This window comes from Papio anubis, chromosome 8 (assembly GCF_008728515.1).
Source record: "Papio anubis isolate 15944 chromosome 8, Panubis1.0, whole genome shotgun sequence".
Taxonomy (NCBI): Eukaryota; Metazoa; Chordata; class Mammalia; order Primates; family Cercopithecidae; genus Papio; species Papio anubis.
Genome location: NC_044983.1, coordinates 9,422,739 through 9,441,030, shown reverse-complemented (window position 1 = coordinate 9,441,030; position 18,292 = coordinate 9,422,739). Strand labels below are relative to the sequence as shown.

The 18,292-nt window shown below is 40.1% G+C and overlaps 1 protein-coding gene across 3 annotated transcripts in view; it reads left to right on the top strand.

Moving 5' to 3' along the window:
* Positions 1-8,668: 8,668 nt before the first annotated feature.
* The window catches only part of TNKS (tankyrase), a 227,012-nt gene continuing 217,388 nt past the window's right edge, over positions 8,669-18,292 (top strand). For 2 of the 3 annotated variants that reach the window (XR_002523692.2, XM_031669351.1), the window contains exon 1: positions 8,669-10,111. Coding sequence is in view for 2 of the 3 variants with exons in the window: in XM_031669351.1 (XP_031525211.1) it covers positions 9,439-10,111 (673 nt within the window). In the remaining variant the exon portion in view is untranslated. The remainder of the gene's footprint in view (positions 10,112-18,292) is intronic. The other variant, XM_003902438.5, reaches the window with a different exon arrangement.

Below are 18,292 nucleotides of genomic sequence, written 5' to 3'. Positions count from 1 at the left end.
GGGAAACCATCCCCATGATTCAATTACCTCCATTTAGTCTCTCCCTTGACATGAGGGGATTATGGGGACTGTAATTCAAGATGAGATTTGGGTGGGGACACAAAACCTTACCATATCGCTGTCTATATGCCAGAGTTCTGTCTGGGCATGGTGGCTCCCACCTGTAATCCCAGAACTTTGGGAGGCCAAGACAGGCAGATTGTTTGAGGTCAGGAGTTTGAGACCAGCCTGACCAACATGGTGAAATCACCTCTGTACTAAAAATACAAAATTTAGCTGGGCCTGGTGGTGCATGCCTGTAGTCCCAGCTACTCCAGAGGCTGAGATGGGAGAATCACTTGAACTTGGGAGGTGGAGGTGGCAGTGAGCCAAGATTGTGCAACTGCACTCCAACCTGGGCAACAGAGGGAGACTCCATCTAAAAATACACACACACACACACACACACACACACACATATATATATATACATACCAGGTTTCATTGTCATTAATTTTTCAACTGGTTCCTTCTAAGGCTCTAACTATTCAGCCAAACCGTTGGCCACAGTTCATGAATTGGTATGTAACTACACATTTGCCCATTCCTCCTTCCAAGCAAAATGAACAGCCAGGTTTACTGTCTGAAGTTCAGCCCTCTGGGAGGATATCCCTTCACCACTGGCCTTCAGGGATGTCCCAGAGAGGGGCTGCAGTGCTGCAGCTGTCCGTTTTCAGATAGTGCCTGCATATCCTGAAGAAACATCTATAAACCAGACTCAAATGTCCTCCTCTTCAGTCAACTGATTTTAGGGAGCACCCCATGATGTCAAAAATTTGGGCTGGGAAAGAGAAAATAACGTAGGAAAAGTGAGAGTTATGGGCACGTGGCCCATTTCCTCATTTAACTTACTTGTGCCCTCACGGCCTGTTGAGCCTGATCTCATAACTGTCACTTCCATTTGATGATGGAGTGTTGCTGTGGATGCACAACTTCATGGCTTGGTGGGTCAGACAATACTCAGCTCATGATGGGCAGTGCAGGTCTGACGGTAACTTGGTGATCATGGGTAGGTGTTCAGTCTCTAGTACTGAAAGCCTAATAGCAAGCAAATTTCTCAAAAGGAGAGTAGTTGTCCACAGAGGATGGCAGGGCTTTGCTCCAAAATTCCAAGCAGCGGCACTGTGATTCACCTAGAGGGGCCTGCCAAAGGTGCAGACAGCATCCTGCTCTGCCACTAATACCTCAAGCACCATTAAATCTGCTGAATCACGTAGCTCATGTGGCAGAGCATCTTGCATGACAGCCTGCATCTGTTGCAGAGCCTTCTCTTGCTCTGTACTCAAAACTAGGAGCTTTTGGGGGTTACTCAGTAAATAGGCTGGAGTCACACATTCTAATGAGGACTATGTTGCCTCCAAAATCCTCAGAGTTTCACTAAGAGGGTTCGACTCTTTTTGAGTTGAAGAAAGGGCCATATGCAACTTTTCCTTCATGTTACAAGAGCTATCTTGACATGCTCTACACCCCTGGACCCCCTAGAAACTTCACTGGGGTAGAAGTCTCCACATTTTTGTTGGATTCACTTTCTCACCCTTTATTATTATGTCAATGTTTTACCAATGACTCTAGCATAGTTGCTACTTCTTGCTCACTGGATCTAATCGGCATAATGTCATCATCACTGTAATGGACCAGTGTGATGTCTTGTGGAAGAAAAGGGTGACCAGAGTCCTGGCGGATTAAATTATCCACAAGGACAGTACTGACTCTATTACAGCTCTCTGACTGAATATGGTGCTTTATCATCTGCTTTGTGTTTCCATGTGCTAAACCAACCCAAATTTGCCCCCTAGGACAGGCATCTCTCTCCTCTTCATATAAGGCACGCCATGGCATCTCATTGTAGTAGTCTGAATAGTGGGCCCTTGAATATGTCCATATCCTCACTCCTGGAACCCACAAACGCTACCTTATACAGCAAAAGGGACTTTGTAGATGTGATTAAGGATTTTGAGATGGGACATTATCCTGGATTATCTGGGTGGGTCCAATGTCACCATCCGTTTTGGAGACAGGGTCTCACCCTGTCGCCCAGGCTGGAGTGCCGTGGTGTGATCTTGGCTCACGGCAGCATCTACCTCTCCAGGCTCAGGTGATCCTTCCACCTCAGCCTTCCAAGTAGCTGGGACTGCAGGGGTGCACCACCATGCCTGGCTAATTTTTGTATTTTTCGTAGACACGGGCTTTTGCCATGTTGCCCAGGCTGGTCTCAAACTCCTGGGCTCAAGTGATGCTCTCACCTTGGCCTCTCACAGTGCTGGGATTACAAGCGTGAGCCACCGGGCCTGACCACAATGGTCCTTTTAAGAGTGCAGTAGGAGTAGTCAGGGTCAAACAGAAGATGATAGGATGGAAGCAGAGTTGAGTGATGTGCTTTTAGGCTGTAGGAAAAGGTCACAAGCCAAAGAATATAGGCAGCCACTAGAAGCTAAAAAAGTCAAGGAAACAGATTCTCCACTCAAAGCTCCCAGAAGAAAATTCTCCTCAAAGTCTCCATAAGATAAGATGCCAACATTGTTGGTGCCTTGACTTTAGCTCAGTGAAACTGACTCCAAACTTCTGCCCCAGAACTATAGGAGAATACATTTGTATTGTACTGTTTCAAGGCACTGTGGTCATTTGTTATAGCAGCTATAGGGAGCTAGTATACCCAACCTCTCAACTGAGTAAAGCCAGAAAGATGTACATGAACAAAAGGAATGATGCAGAATAATTGCCCTCTGGTAATACCAAGTGTCAGAAACTATGCCACTTTGGTCTATTGTCCTGTATAAAAATAGGCCGATGGCTTCATATTACCTGATTTTCCAAAGAAGCCATGTATTAGTTTTCTTTTGCTGCTGTAATAAATTATCACAAACATAGTAGCTTAGCACAAATATATTTTACAGTTCCGCAGTCATAAATCTGCTGTGGGTACCACTGGGCTAAAATCAAGGTGTTAGGATTGAGTTATTTTCTGGAGGCTTTAGGAAAGAATCTGTTTCCTTTTTTTTTTGCAACTTCCAGAGACTGCTCACATTCCTTGGCTTGTGGCTTCTTCTATCATCTTCAAAGCCAGCACTGGCTGGTTGAGTCTTCGCATGGTATTACTAACAACCTCCTTTTCTGTCTCCCTTTTGTACCTATAAGGACGCTGATGATTACTTTAGGCTCACCCACATAATCCAGGAAAGTCTCCCTGTTCTAAAGTCAGTTGATTAACAACCTTAAATTCCATCTTTAATGTTATTTCCACTTTGCCACATAAAGTAACGTATCTGCAGCTTCCAGAGATTAGGACTTGGGTATCTTTGAGGTGCCATTATTCTGCCCACCTTAAATGTGTATATAAAAGTAAATTGTGGATTGCTGTATTATCTGTAGTCTTTGATTTTTTTAGGTTTTCTGTTTTTCTCTCATGTTGTTGGTCCTCTCGCACGTGTGGTAATTCAAGGTTGTACATTCATCTTCTGTGGGATGTTCCTTCTGCAAATATCCTGGACCACAGGGACTTCAGGAATGATGGCTGTGTTGGTTTCTCTTGAGGTGGTCTTGGCAGCTGTGGTGCTTTCCCACACAACAGCGATGGTTTCTCAGCACTGTGGGGCAGGATTTGTTTGAGAGAAACCTGCCTACCTCAGGCTGAGGTGCCGTCCTTTGTAGAGTTTCTGCCTCTTCTAAATCCTGACCACAGCCAGAAGGGACTATTTGCATTTCCCTTAATATAAGAGGCTCTTTTCATTCCCAAGCTTATTAGACCTTCCTTTAAGACAGTGTAAAGCAAAAGCAGCAGCATGCATGGGAAGCCAAATAACAACAGTATTGAGTAAAAGGAGACCTGCTTGTTGTTAGGCAGACAAGACTAGTGTCTCTTAGGCAACCTTTATACAAAGTATATCCCATCCCTGTTCTTGATAACAATAAAAGCTGCCACTTACATTCCATTTATCACATGCCAGAAACTGTTTAATGCACTTGGCATATATTAACTTATTTATTTCTCAGAACAACTATTAATGTCTCTACTTCGTGTCTCTACTTTGCAGGTGAGTTTACAAAGAGGTTGTATTAGTTTGTTCTCACACTGCTATAAGGACATACCAGAGACTGGGTAATGTATAAAGGAAAGAGGTTTAATTGACTCACAGTTCCACAGGGCTGGGGAGGCCTCAGGAAACTTACAATCATGGCAGAAGGGGAAGTAAAAACACGTCCTTCTTCACATGGTGGCAGCAAGGAGAAATGCAGAGCAAAATGGGGAAAAGCCCCTTATAAAACCATCGGATCTCATGAGAACACACTCATTATCATGAGAACAGCATGAGGGTTACCCAACCACCCCCATGACTAAATTACCTTCTACCAGGTCCCTCCCATGACATGCGGGGACTAGGGAACTATAATTCAAGATGAGATTTGAGTGTGGACACAGCCAAACCATACCAGAGGTTAAATGACTTATCCTGGATTGTACAATGTTTTATTCTGAGCAACTCAGCATCGAAAGACCTAGGTTGAGGATATGGAGGAATAGGTAATACCAAGAGAAATTACACGCATACACCACTTAAACAGCTTTCACTCATTTCCTTCTTTCAACAAGCCAAGTAACAACAGCAAGCAAGTAAAAGGAGATAGTGGGTGGAAGGCACATAACCATGTGTTTGGGGATTGATTAATGCCTCTCACTGCTTGGCTGCCACTCATTCTCAGCTGGTAGTTCTGATAGTCTCTGCTGGCAGAGGCCTTTGCCCCAGTCTTGGCCACCAGTTGGAGTCACCTCACGGTCAGTATGTGGTAGTCACGACCCCTCAAGCAGTGGCAGGAATCCACTTTCATCATGGCTTGGTGGGTGTCCCCCTGTTCTGATTGGGGAGGGTGAACCCTCTGGGTGCCTTGCAGTCTCTTGGTTTGCAGTTGCATCTGCTCTATTCTGATTAGCTATATCCATCTACATAAGCCATGACATCATTATATATGCACGGCTGGCTAGTTATACCCTTCCATATCAATGCATTTCAGGACTTCCTGAAGCTTTTCTAAACATGGTTATGACTTTGGGGGAGGGCAGGTGTTTATCTCTTTTGAGTGATATAGTCATATGCAAATCCATAATGGGGTATGCATGTATTATTTTAATTACTTTTGGAAAAAAAAGCTTACTAGGAAAGGAATGTTCTTGGTGGGAAAACTTGTTTATCTTCTTTTTTTAAAGCACAGCAAATAGATTTTTATTTATTCCTGTTAAAATGTATGATGTAACATCTTTTAATCATATGAAGCTAGTTAATGGCAAAGCTAGGATTTATATCCAAGCAGTCTGTATGTGGAATCCACACTCTTAACCACTTCTCTGCCCGGAACTAACTCTCTGCCTGGAACTAACATTTCACATTAAACCAACTACTCATAAGTGTACAGATGTTAGCCGGAGAAAGTCCAAGTTATCTCAGTACAGGCTAGAGATGTCTTTGGAGCAGCAGCCAGACGACCCTGGTATGTAAGAGCTATCTTATAAAGCTACTAAAACTTCCATGGGGGAGTTGCTAGGAAACTGATATAGAGGATATCTTTAAATTGCTGTAATTTTGCTGTCTTGTAATAAGTTGTTTTGCCCTTTTTTGGTAAACCTTTTTCTGATACAAGGTTGTTAGTACGATTGCAGCTGTTGGCATCATTGCCCATCTGTGGTTTTGTAAAAAAATATTCACCTGGGTTTCTGGATGGAACTTCAACACGAAGAGAATGCAACGCTTTTATAGAGACGTCTGGGCCCTTGGCACCATAGGCATTTCTGACATAAAAATAACTAATTATGTTTCGGTAAGACCAAAATGAGGAAATGACACTGCCTCAGCCAAACCACCGCTCTGGTTTGTGCTCGTGGATTTGCAGAGGAGATCAAAGAATAACTAGACTTAGTAGAAATACTACCAGAATACCAAATACTGTAGAAGATCAATAGGAAGTATATAGATGGAATGACACACCGGTTCTAGTTGAAATATGGAACTTGTGCAAGTTCCTGATTGTGTGATTTTCAGAGTGTCCATGCGACCCCCATAGGATAAGAAGGCAAACATCAGAACACAGCCGAAAAGATTGGTGTCCTTTGAGTTGGTGGCTTTTTTGTGTGTGTGTCAACTAAGAGAGTGCTATGTGCTCCCATTTTTGTAGTACTTGGGTATACCGTGTGCATGCGTGTGTGTGTGTGTGTGTGTGTGTATGTGTGTGTGTGTGTAGACCGGGTCTCACTTTGTTGCCCAGGCTCATCTTTGATCTTGATTTTCTGGGATCAAGCAATCTCCTGCCTCAGCTTCCCAAAATGCTGGGATCATAAGTGTGAGCGAGCCACTGTACTCGGCCAGGATACTATTTTTGTGAAAACACTTACGAAAATAAGATACGACATAACTGTGATCAACAATAGTTTAAAGATAGGGTTTATAAAGAATCCTGAATTATCAGATGAGGAAAGAATTAAACTTAATGTTTCTTTGCTTTAGATTCCCATTATGTGCAGAATGATGGATATATATTCCCAGCCCCTATCTTTGTCACAAAGGAAGTTGTGAGGGGAAAGCTATCAATAGTGGCTGTGAGTTCATGTTAACACTTTATGCATGCCACGTAAGAGAACGGATCTAACATTCAAAGAGTGCTTATAAAACATCTAGGCTTTTAATCCTCTTGACAGTGCTACACTAAAGTCAAAATTTTAGGCTGGGAAGCATATCTATCAAGATTAGCCAACTAGTAATCAGAGATGTGACTTTCAAGCCCAGGTTTGTTTGACCCCAAGCTTTGCTCTTTCCACTGTGATATAGTGCATTCCTCATGGAATTGTGTTTAGCCACAGAAGATTAGGTAATGGCATGTGGCCTTTCATGTTTGGAGCTCAACATTAGTCGGTATAAATCCACACTTCATAAATACTTAATGTTAAGTACTTTTCCTACTTTCTGCTGGAGGGAAAAAAGCAATTTCCAGTTGATTGATTGCATTTCCACACATGGTTTTCCAGTACAGTTTCAGGCAATTTAGTTGTTGTTGTTTTTTTTTTTTTTTTCCGAGACAGAGTATTGCTCTGTCACCTAGACTGGAGTGCAGTGGCACGATCTCGGCTCACTGCAACCTCTGCCTCCTGGGTTCAAGCCATTCTCCTGCCTCGGCCTCCCCAGTAACTGGGATTGCAGGCACGCACCACCACGCCCAGCTAATTTTTGTATTTTTAGTAGAGATGGGGTTTTATCATGTTGGCCAGGCTGGTCTCGAACTCCTGACCTCGTGGTCCGCCCGCCTCGGCCTCCCAAAGTGTTGGGATTACAGGCATGAGCCACTGCGCCCGGCTGGCAATTTAGTTTTTAAAAATCCCTATCCAGCAGAGGCTTCCTTATTTTATTGTCATTTTTTTGGTACTGACACAACGGATGCATTTTGAATAAGTCTGAACATCACTACTTTCTATGAGTAACTGGCCATTGGGAGACCAGATGAGATATTTCTTATGCCTCCCATTCCAGGAGGCCATTATTTAGGGGACACATGGCATGTTATGGACATCTAACATATCATGTTGGTCCACCTCCACTTCTCAATGGTTCTCTGCTCTACATCAAGAAGTTAAGATTAAAAAACAGAAGCATGAAGAAGAATGTTGTGGACTGATGCACTGATGTGCACTGATGTGAGTTGCACTGATGTGAGTTTTCCTACCCAGCTACACTTTTTGTTAGGTGTCTACCGTGAACAATGGCACAATTTTATCAGACAGCTGGATAATGTTAAGAATTATAATCTGTAACCCCAGATTACATGAAAATAAATGCCATTCGTAATACTAATTATGTTCCTGACCTTATTGTATTTAGTTAGTAACCCCAAATAAACTCATCTATTTATTTGAATGGGAATATTAACATCACATAAATCATATTTAACAATGAACACATGAAACAATGTATCACCTGGTTTAATATTCTGCTTGACTCATCTAAATCTTGTTTCTCTTAGGTCATAGAATTTCCATCTGTGTTCACTCTATTGGAATAATGCTATTTGTGTATACTTCTATAATGCCTGCTTTACTATTGAACAGTAGGTATGGAGTCTTCAATGGGATTATCTCATTCACGGATACATCTTTTGATGGCAGAAAAAAAAAAGTATACATAGGTAGGGGAAAGACAGAAAAAGCAGTTGCTGAAAAATAGGACCTGATGGTGAGTAATGGACAGCAATCTGTAACCCAGGCTGGAGTGCAGTGGTGTGACCTCAGCTCACTGCAACCTCTGCCTCCCGGGCCCAAGTGATCCTCCCAACACAGACTCCTGAGTAGCTGGGACTACAGGCGTGTGCCACTTTGCCCAGCGAATTTGTGTATTTTTTTGTAGAGATAGAGTTTCACCATGATGGCCAGGCTGGTTTCGAACTCCTGGGCTCAAGTGATCCGCGGGTCTCGGCCTCCCAAAGTGCTAGGATTACAGGCATGAGCCACCGTGACCAGCCTAGCAATCAGGTTTTTATCCGTTTGGGATGTGGGAGAGGCTAAGCTAAACTGGAATTCAAAAGAAAGGAATATATTCATAATTAGTTAAACGTAGGGTGAAAAATAAAATTTCAGAGATAAGCAGAATAGGAAAAAAATCATTATTTTAATAATTCACACTTATTGCACCATTATTTCAATTTTACAGAGAAAAACAGGCAGAGTGATGAAATAGCTCATATATACACAACAAATGGCAGAGCTGGAATGCCAATCCTAGCAATCTAAACCAGCATTTAAAAACGAGGAATTAAAGCACATAGGGTGAGAAAAATTATAGGGAAGGGACAAGAGCTCAAGGGCACACCTGGAAAAGAAATACTATAATTTTAAAAATTACCAATGGGCTAATTATAGTTGTGTTTTACTGGCAGAGCTCTTTGTCTATGTTAGCTCTTTTAATCCCGCTAATAATTCTGTGAGGTTGGTACTATTAGTTCCATTTTTCAGACGAGGACGCTTAATAGATGATAATCGACACATTCTCTGCTTGCTCTGAGCTGCATCTCAACAGCTGGCTCTGGAGCAAGCAAAGGGAGACTGAGGGAAACAGAGCGGAGCAGGGCAAGCCGCCTGAAAGTGAGAAATGCAAGAAATGTTTCTCATCTAGGCAGGAGCTGGTTCCAGCATTCAAATCTCTCCAGCCGGCCCGCCACCACGTCACAAACCCCGCCTCTCAGTGACAAAGCCCCGCCCCGTTCCTTTGGCTGTTCCCTAAGCTCCCAATACTTCCCTCTTTCTCTTTGGCCCCTCCTACCCTGCTAGCATCATTTCCTGTGCGCTGGATGCTGATTGGTCCAACGGTCGGAAGTGAGGGCGGGCGGTGGGGGCCGTTGCCGCAGTGACAGTGCTAGGGGAGTCCGAAGATGGCGGCGTCGCGTCGCTCTCAGCATCATCACCACCATCATCAACAACAGCTCCAGCCCGCCCCAGGGGCTTCAGCGCCGCCGCCGCCACCTCCTCCCCCACTCAGCCCTGGCCTGGCCCCGGGGACCACCCCAGCCTCTCCCACGGCCAGCGGCCTGGCCCCCTTCGCCTCCCCGCGGCACGGCCTAGCGCTGCCGGAGGGGGATGGCAGTCGGGATCCGCCCGACAGGCCCCGATCCCCGGACCCGGTTGACGGTACCAGCTGTTGCAATACCACCAGCACAATCTGTACCGTCGCCGCCGCTCCCGTGGTCCCAGCGGTTTCTACTTCATCTGCCGTTGGGGTCGCTCCCAACCCAGCCGGCAGTGGCAGTAACAATTCACCGTCGTCCTCTTCTTCCCCGACTTCTTCCTCATCTTCCTCTCCATCCTCCCCTGGATCGAGCTTGGCGGAGAGCCCCGAGGCGGCCGGAGTTAGCAGCACAGCACCATTGGGGCCTGGGGCAGCAGGACCTGGGACAGGGGTCCCAGCAGTGAGCGGGGCCCTACGGGAGCTACTGGAGGCCTGTCGCAATGGGGACGTGTCCCGGGTAAAGAGGCTGGTGGACGCGGCAAACGTAAATGCAAAGGACATGGCCGGCCGGAAGTCTTCTCCCCTGCACTTCGCTGCAGGTCAGAGACTTTTGAATTGTTTATTAAGGGTTTTGGGTTTGGGTGCAGGGTCCAGTTAGGACAAGAAAACAGGTTATTGTGATGGGACAAAGTGGGGGCGTGGTCATGGTTCTTCAACACCTCACCAGAAGACTAGAGGTGCCTTTCTTTTGATGGTGTCTGGGTGATGGGGGCGTGGTTGGGGTGGGGGGATAAATGAATCCAAGAAATTGTTCAGTGATTGCACAGTTTAGTTTTCGGTGTGCAGGAATAAAGTTAGATTTGGACAGCTTTAGAGTAGTTTTGTCGTTTGTGTGCTATTTTGTTTTTACAAAGGTATGTCCCTTGAGGACAGTCCAGACCAAAAGAGGTTTAATACAACCCAGCAAATGTTTGAGCATCTGTTGTAGCCTTAGTAACCCAATGAAAGACAGAAATGAAGTTTATGAAAGTTTCCCTTCTTTTAAAGAAGTTTACAGTCTAGATGGGGAGACCAAAATATGCCAGTGTGAAACAACTGGAGAACAATATTTGGATGCATTATATGATGATAGAAGAAATACAGGCTTTGAAATTGTGGCCACTATTATTTGTTGTATAGCAGACCGTTTACCTTGTGTCAGTTGCCTCAGTTTTCTCATGGGCAAAAATCATAAAATGATGTTGTGCGAGCATTTGGTGAGAAGTATCTGGCACAAAGTTCTCCCTCAAAAAGTGTGAATTTCTTAAGCTCTGGACCTCACACTTGTCTTTTTTTTTTTGGCAAATGGTTGATGATTTTCTCTCAAAGACACCTAATAATATGTTTATAAAATAAAGAAAACTGTAAAAGAAAAACAAAGGACTATAATCTCACTGCCTGGATACTTACTGTTGATATTTTAAACATATAGGTAATAATGTTATATACATTAGAAACATTATATTAGAAATACATATATTCTCCCAAATAGGGCAGAAAAATACAAAATGAAAGGCATCACACGCTCACAAACATCAAAGATAACACACCAAAGATAACTTCTGTTAAGTTTCTCTTATATTTCTAATATATATGTGTGTCACTTCTTCAGTTTGTTCTGTTAATAGTAAAACGTGTTGACCCACTGTAGTATTATTTATTTTTACCACACTTGGGAGATATGATTAACCATTTTACAGATGACAAAAGTGAAGCATATATAGATCATTTAAGTAAGTCCAGATTCACTCAGGAAATAGTAGAAATTGAGTTTGAATTCAGGTAGTTTGACTTTAGAGCTTGTGAGATCAAACTTAAACTGTCAGAACCCTGGATTAAGGTCACTTTTCATTTTTGTGAGTAATTGAAGTGTAGAGTTTCCGATTTTTGGGAGAAATAGTAATGGGGAGGGGCTTATATGCAAGACAGTAGCTTTCACATGTTTTTTATTGTAGCCCATACTTAGAAATACATTTTACATGGTCACATATGCAACTGAATCAAAAGCTTCTGGAAACAATACTTCCCCTTAATACATGTGTTGTCCTCTGATAGTTTATATCTTACTCGATTTCATTTTTAGCGAATGCTGCTTGTGATCCATTAATGGGTCATGACCTGTGGTATGAGAAACACTTAAAGAAATCATTATTAGGTCACTGGATTCATTCTTAATATACAGACACTACTTACTAGGAATGCAGTGGATTGAATCATAAACAGACTTTTGTCTATTTGTTTGCTCAAGGGTCTTGCTTGTTTTAGATGAAATAGCATTTCTTTTTCTTTAGGCTAAATGAAAGGCCTAAGTCTGATTTTATAAATCAACAGAGGTGTCTACTTTTGCATACTTTATTCCAAGTTTGACTATTTTAACAAATTGTTCCACCAATCAGGTTATTTCTCACCATCCCACTTTATGAGTAATCACCAACAAATGATAGTTATGCTTATGTGTATTAATGTATTTAGGATAAGTCACACAAAATAGTGCTTGTTTTTCAAATCACATGTCTTCTATTTGCTACAATAGTTACTTGTTATTCTGTTTCAGAGTTTTACGTACATCCAGATTAGCTAGAAGATAAACAATAAAACAGTACCGTAATTATGTTGTAGTTATGAGAACCTAACCTTGAATTGGCTTTTTAAGAAAATTTTTAGCTCAGTTGTGGAAAACACAATAATAAAATTCTCAGTGATAGGAAAACATAATATCCTGTAGTCAGTTTGCAACACTTCCGTGATTGAATGCATAACATTAAAGTTTTATTAAACTTTAGTCTTCTTTATCATGTATAGGCTGAGAAATGAAAAGAATTATCAGTGACTGGTTATTATGATAGTAATTGAATTGTCATGGAATAGCTGTTTTAAAAATGAGAAATTGGTACAATCCCTTGAATGAAAAAATTTAAAAATTACAGTTTATTTGTTTCAGAAATATTTTAGTGTACTTAGATGATTGGATGTTAAATACTGACACAATTGTGTAATGGCAAGCATTCTGTAAGCCTTAAGGAGCTTACAGTCTAGTGGGGAAGCATAAACAACAACAACAAAAACCTGCAAAGTATCTAGTGTCTAATCTGGCGTGACAGGAAATGTACATTATACTGTCTGTCCCAGTATGTAATAGGAGCTCTTATCCTTGTTTTAGAGCAGTTAAGGAAGTCCTTCTAGGTAGATTTTTTTTAAAGCAGGAGTTAAAAGGGTGAGCCCAAGCTAGCCAAGCAAAGGTTGGAAGGGATGATGTTAACTAATACTTTTATTTCTATTTAAAAATGAGTTTACAGTTCTGTGGAATGAAATGAAACAATTTTGTTTTCTTTCCAGCTTTTAGGTTCAGGGGTTATATGTGCAGGTTTGTTACATGGTTAAATTGCAAGTCTTGGGGGCTTTGGTGTACAGATTATTTCATCACCTAGGCAATGAGCATAGTACCAGATAGGTAGTGTTTTGATTTTCGGCCTCCCCCCAGCCTCTACCTTCCACCCTCAAGTAAGCCCCAGTGTGTATTATTCCCTTGTCTGTGTCCATGTGTACTCAAGGTTTAGCTCCCCCTTATTTAAGTGAGAACATGTGGCATTTGGAAATCATTTTTAAAGATCTCAGATGTGGTATGAAACCATGTTTAAATCCTTATCACTTTATCTATATTATGTTAAGAATAACCATATTTTTTCCAGCAGGAAAATTAGGAACCCTTTCTAGCTTATCTTGAATTGTGATAATTTGTTTAGAATATGGTTTAGAGACTGTGTTAGTAATGGAATCATCTTATCTGCAATTAAGACAAAATCTTGTTTCCATTGTTGATACAGGTTCTCAAAATACTAGTTTTGTTGTCTTCTTAAGATGGCTTTGTAAAGATGATCCATTCTTTTATTGTTGACTAGAATTTATATGAGACTTTTTCTTCCACAGATATGGTCCTTGACCCTGATTTTCTATTATTTGAAGTATAGCAGTCAGAAGAGTTTTATAAATAGTACCAACTGAGAGTGATACCTCCTTAGTTTGGTATCTAGTAGTGACGTTTTTGTTAAAGGACCCATATATTCTGATGAGTTCTCTTTTTATAGAAAAGTTCAAATGAGGTATTTTTTCTTTTTTTTTCTGAAGGCTTTAGTAAAACATTAAATTCTGAGATTTTATAGTATTTACATGAAATCGAAGAAATCTCGAAATGGGCTTCCTGTTAACATATACTACTTGGATTATGATAGGTAATGTGAGGTATTTTAAAATCAAAACCAGTTTTTTTTTTTTTAATGGTATCCACTACCATACATATTTAACAATACAGAGATTTTTCAACTCATTCCTGACTCTTCTCTGGATTTTTCAGCATGGGCATGCTTGTCTTTTTTTTTTTTTTTCCTCGCCTTTGTACAAATGTTGTTCCTGTTAAAAGTCACCATATACTCTAAATTGTTGCCTATCAGTGGGTAATAAAATGAGTCAGAATGCTTCAGTCTTAGAGTGGGAATTATCTTACACTTTTCGTTGCCTGGCGAGATCCTTAATATTACTTGTAAGCAAATGCCCTGTCTCAAGATTTAAGAAGGGTCTAATTTGGTAATAGAAGAAAGGGACCTAGTTTCATAAATATCTTCCCAGACTTAAAATTGTTGATTATAAACTGGATTATATTTTACTTAGTGTTTTCTTAAAACCTTACACTTTTCTTAAGGTACCTCTTTAAAAAAAAAAAGTTTAGAGAGAACTTTTAGTTAGAAAGATGTGCAAAGTGTGTCTATCTCTTTTACCTCAATGTACTACTCTTTGGAAGCAAATGATTTAAAGAACAAATTAGCTATTTGTAAGATGATATGTAAATTTATTGCTAATAGCAAAAAAATTGGTAACAAGCCAACTGTTCAACAATAGAGAAATGCTTACATAAATTATAATACTGTATAATTTCTATTACGTGTGTATTCCTACATATATGTTCTTTTATCCATCAATCATCTTTTTATTAAAGCATATCAGTGTAAATGGTAGGCATCTGTGCAGCTTCTCCAAATATGCTAATATGCATATCATTATCTAAGTTCACTATTTGTGTAAAGATTTATCTTTTAGTGTGAAATCTGCAAATCTTAAGTGTACATTCACTGAGTTTTGACAAATGCAGATACCTGTGTAACTCAAATTATGACTTTACTTATAGAAACTTCAGAAAGTTCCCTCATACCCCTTATCTCAATCCTGTCACTATCCCTTTTCCCTCAGGCAGCCACCGTTCTGACGTTTTTTCCACTCTAGAATAAGAGTTGCCTGTTTTAGAATTTCATATAAATGCAGTTCGTACGATATTTACTCCTTCTGTAAGACTTACTTTGCTCAGCCTAATGTTTTTGATTTTGTAACATGTATCAGTAGTTCCTTTTTAGTGCTGAGTAGATTTCATTATATGAATATTCTGCAGTTTGTGTATCCCTTCCTCAGTTGATAGACCCTTAAGCTGATTTCAGTTTTGGCTGTTATGAATAAAGCTGCAATGAACATTCTTATGAAATCCTTTTTGTGGACATGGATTTTCTTTCTCTTGGGCAAATACCTAGTATTAGAATCTCTTGGTCTTAGGGTAGGTAAATGTCCGGTTTTATAGGAAACCGCCAACACCTTTTTTTCCCAAAGTATATGTACCATTTTACATTCCCATCAACAATTTTTGATGGTTGTTGTTTGATTTTGCTCTTGTTGCCCAGGCTGGCGTACAACGGTGTGATCTCGGCTCACTGCAACCTATTCTCCTGCCTCAGCCTCCCGAGTAGCTTAGATTACAGGCACCCACCGCCACACCCAGCTAATTTTTGTATTTTTATTAGATACGGGGTTTCACCATGTTGACAAGGCTGGTCACGAACTCCTTACCTCAGGTGATCCATCCACCTCAGCCTCCCAAAGTGCTAGGATGACAGGTGTGAGCCACCTCGCCTGGCCTTATATATCTTTTATGAAGTTTTGTCCTTTTTTTTTTTTTTTTACTGGACACACTTCAGTTTTATTGGGTTATCTTTTATTATTGAGTTTGAGTACTTTATATGTTATGCATACTAGTGCTTTGTGGGATAAATATGCTAATATTTCCTCCCAGGCTATGGATTACTGATTAATTTTCTTAATGAGAGTCATTTGAACAGAAGTTTTAAATTTATTTATTTTATGGTTATTGCTTTCTCTGACTTATCACCTGCATAAGAACTTTTATCTGGCCCCAAGTTATAGAAATTTTCATGTGTATCCTATGAAAATCTTTATGATTGGCCGCGCGGTGGCTCATGCCTGTAATCCCAATACTCTGGGAGGCCGAGAGGGGCGGATTAGGAGGTCAGGAGATGGAGACCATCCTGGCTAACATGGTGAAACCCCGTCTCTGCTAAAAATACAAAAATAATTTAGCTGGGCGTGGTGGCGGGTGCCTGTAGTCCCAGCTGCTCGGGAGGCTGAGGCAGGAGAATGGCATGAACCCGGGAGATGGAGCTTGCAGTGAGTGGAGATCGCTCCAGTGTACTCCAGCCTGGGCCACAGAGCGAGACTCCGTCTCAAAAAAAAAAAAAAAAAAAAAAGAGAAAATCTTTATGATTTTAGCTACATTGTATCACATGTGACTATATCCACTTCAGTATTCTTATGCTGTGCGTGGTAGTTTTCTGTTCATTTACTTTCAGTCTGTCTTTGTATTTAAAGTGTGTCTATTATAGACAGTATATATCTGAGTGTTGCTTTTTAAGACATTCTGACAATCTGTTTTAATCTACCTCATTAACTAATATTGATACTTCCAATTCAATCTAAGAACTATAGGGTTTTTATTTACCTTTTATATGTTGTATCTGGCCATCATTTCTTCCATACTTGAGAACTTTTGGTTCTCAAGGACCTGCTAAGAGCTGTTAATGTTGAAGGTCTGATGAGAATGGGAGTTTCTCTTAGCCTTTTTTTTTTTTTCCTAGATAGGCAAAGGATTTTTTTTTTCTCTTCCATTAAAGACCAGATATTCTACTACGTATGTCTTGGTGGTCGTTTCTCTAGATATATTTTGTCAGTTATGTGGTATGCCTTTTCTTTACATAGTTTCAGATATTTTATTTCAGAAAAGTTCTCAAATTATACTTTTTATTATTCATTCTTTTCTTTTTATGTATATTGAAACTTTGCCTCTCTTCTAAATTTGTTACTTGCTCCATTTCTTTAATGTGGTAAGATATATGTAAAATTTACCATTTTAACCATTTTCAGTGTACAATTTAGTGGCATTAAGTTCATTCGCCATGTTATGCAGCCATCACCATTGTCCATTTCCAGAACATTTTTTGTCATCTTAAATAAGCTCTTGTACCCATTAAACTATAACTGTCTGTCTGTCCCCAACCCCTGATAACTGTCACTTTCTTTTGAATCCTTTTAAAAACAAAATCTTCTTTTTTTATTAACTTTTTTATCTCCTTTCATCTTCTATTTTTCTTAAGGCAGGAGTTGGAAACTTTCTATAAATGGCCAGATAGTAAATATTTTAGGCTTTGTATCTATATGGTCCCTCTCACAGCTACTCAGTTTTGCTTTTATACTGTGAAAGTATCCAGAGACTATATGTAAATGAATGAGTGTGATTGTGTTCCAGTAAAATTTTATTTATGAGAATAGGTGATGGGCCAGATTTGGTGTATGGCTTGTAGTTTGCTGACCTCTGTTACAAGGTATCATCTGTGGCATTTTTTTCCATTTTGTATTCTTTCTTGTTTAGTCTTTTCTTCTTGAAATTATTTTTTCTTTTATTTTGAATTATTTTCTGAACTCTGTCCTTTTATTTCTAACTCAGGCGTATGCTATACTTTCATGTCTTGCGTATCATTCTCATATTCTCTTTTAGCTAGTGTTAAAATAATTGATTATAATTTTGTCTGTTTTGTGGGCATTTTTTTTCTATAAGGTATTAATCGTCTATGGGGAAGTTATTCTCCAAATTCTTCTTGTAAGAATTTTGTATGTATTTGACGTCAGTTTCTTTCATTGCTCATTTTTACAGAAATTAATTACTAAATAATGTCAAGGATAAAAATAAAGGTCTGAGATAGTTAAGGTAATCCCCCTTGTCCCTTTTTCTTGTGTTGGACATGCTGCTCTGGCCTAGAATAGATCAAGTCTTTCAATAAGGTCTGCAGGATCATCTTTTACAGTGGTAGCATTTAAATTATGAAACATCATAAATTTATACCTCCGTTTATATAACCTATGAGACATTTTCTCAGGAACCTTAACTGGAGACATTGTGCTAAGGGCATTTTATAGATAAAGTCTCTTCCTGATAATCTATTTAGTCTTTTTGGTAAGTGTAGTCCGGTCACCTGTAAAGCATTCCCTACCCCACCAATGAATTGAATAGGTTACAGGCCAGGTGTTCTTTCTTGACGTGAAGTGATTCTTTGACAGTTAAGAGGCCAGAGAAATACATCGGGAGGATAGGAGGCATATCATCAAAGGTCGAGTTGTGAGCATAAATATGTTAAAAAAAAAAAAAAACCCTCAAGCTTAGAATCCAGAAGAAAAGTAATCAAGGAATGTAAATAATTCTGAGAAAATAAATTTTATTTTAATGTTAGGTTTGGTTTTGGAAAGGAATAAACATGAGCTGTGTGATAACATGAGGGGGAAAGCACTATATAGTAGTTTAGTCTTTAATATATTTAACAACCTCCTTTTGTGTCATAGACAAAGAATCTTTGGGT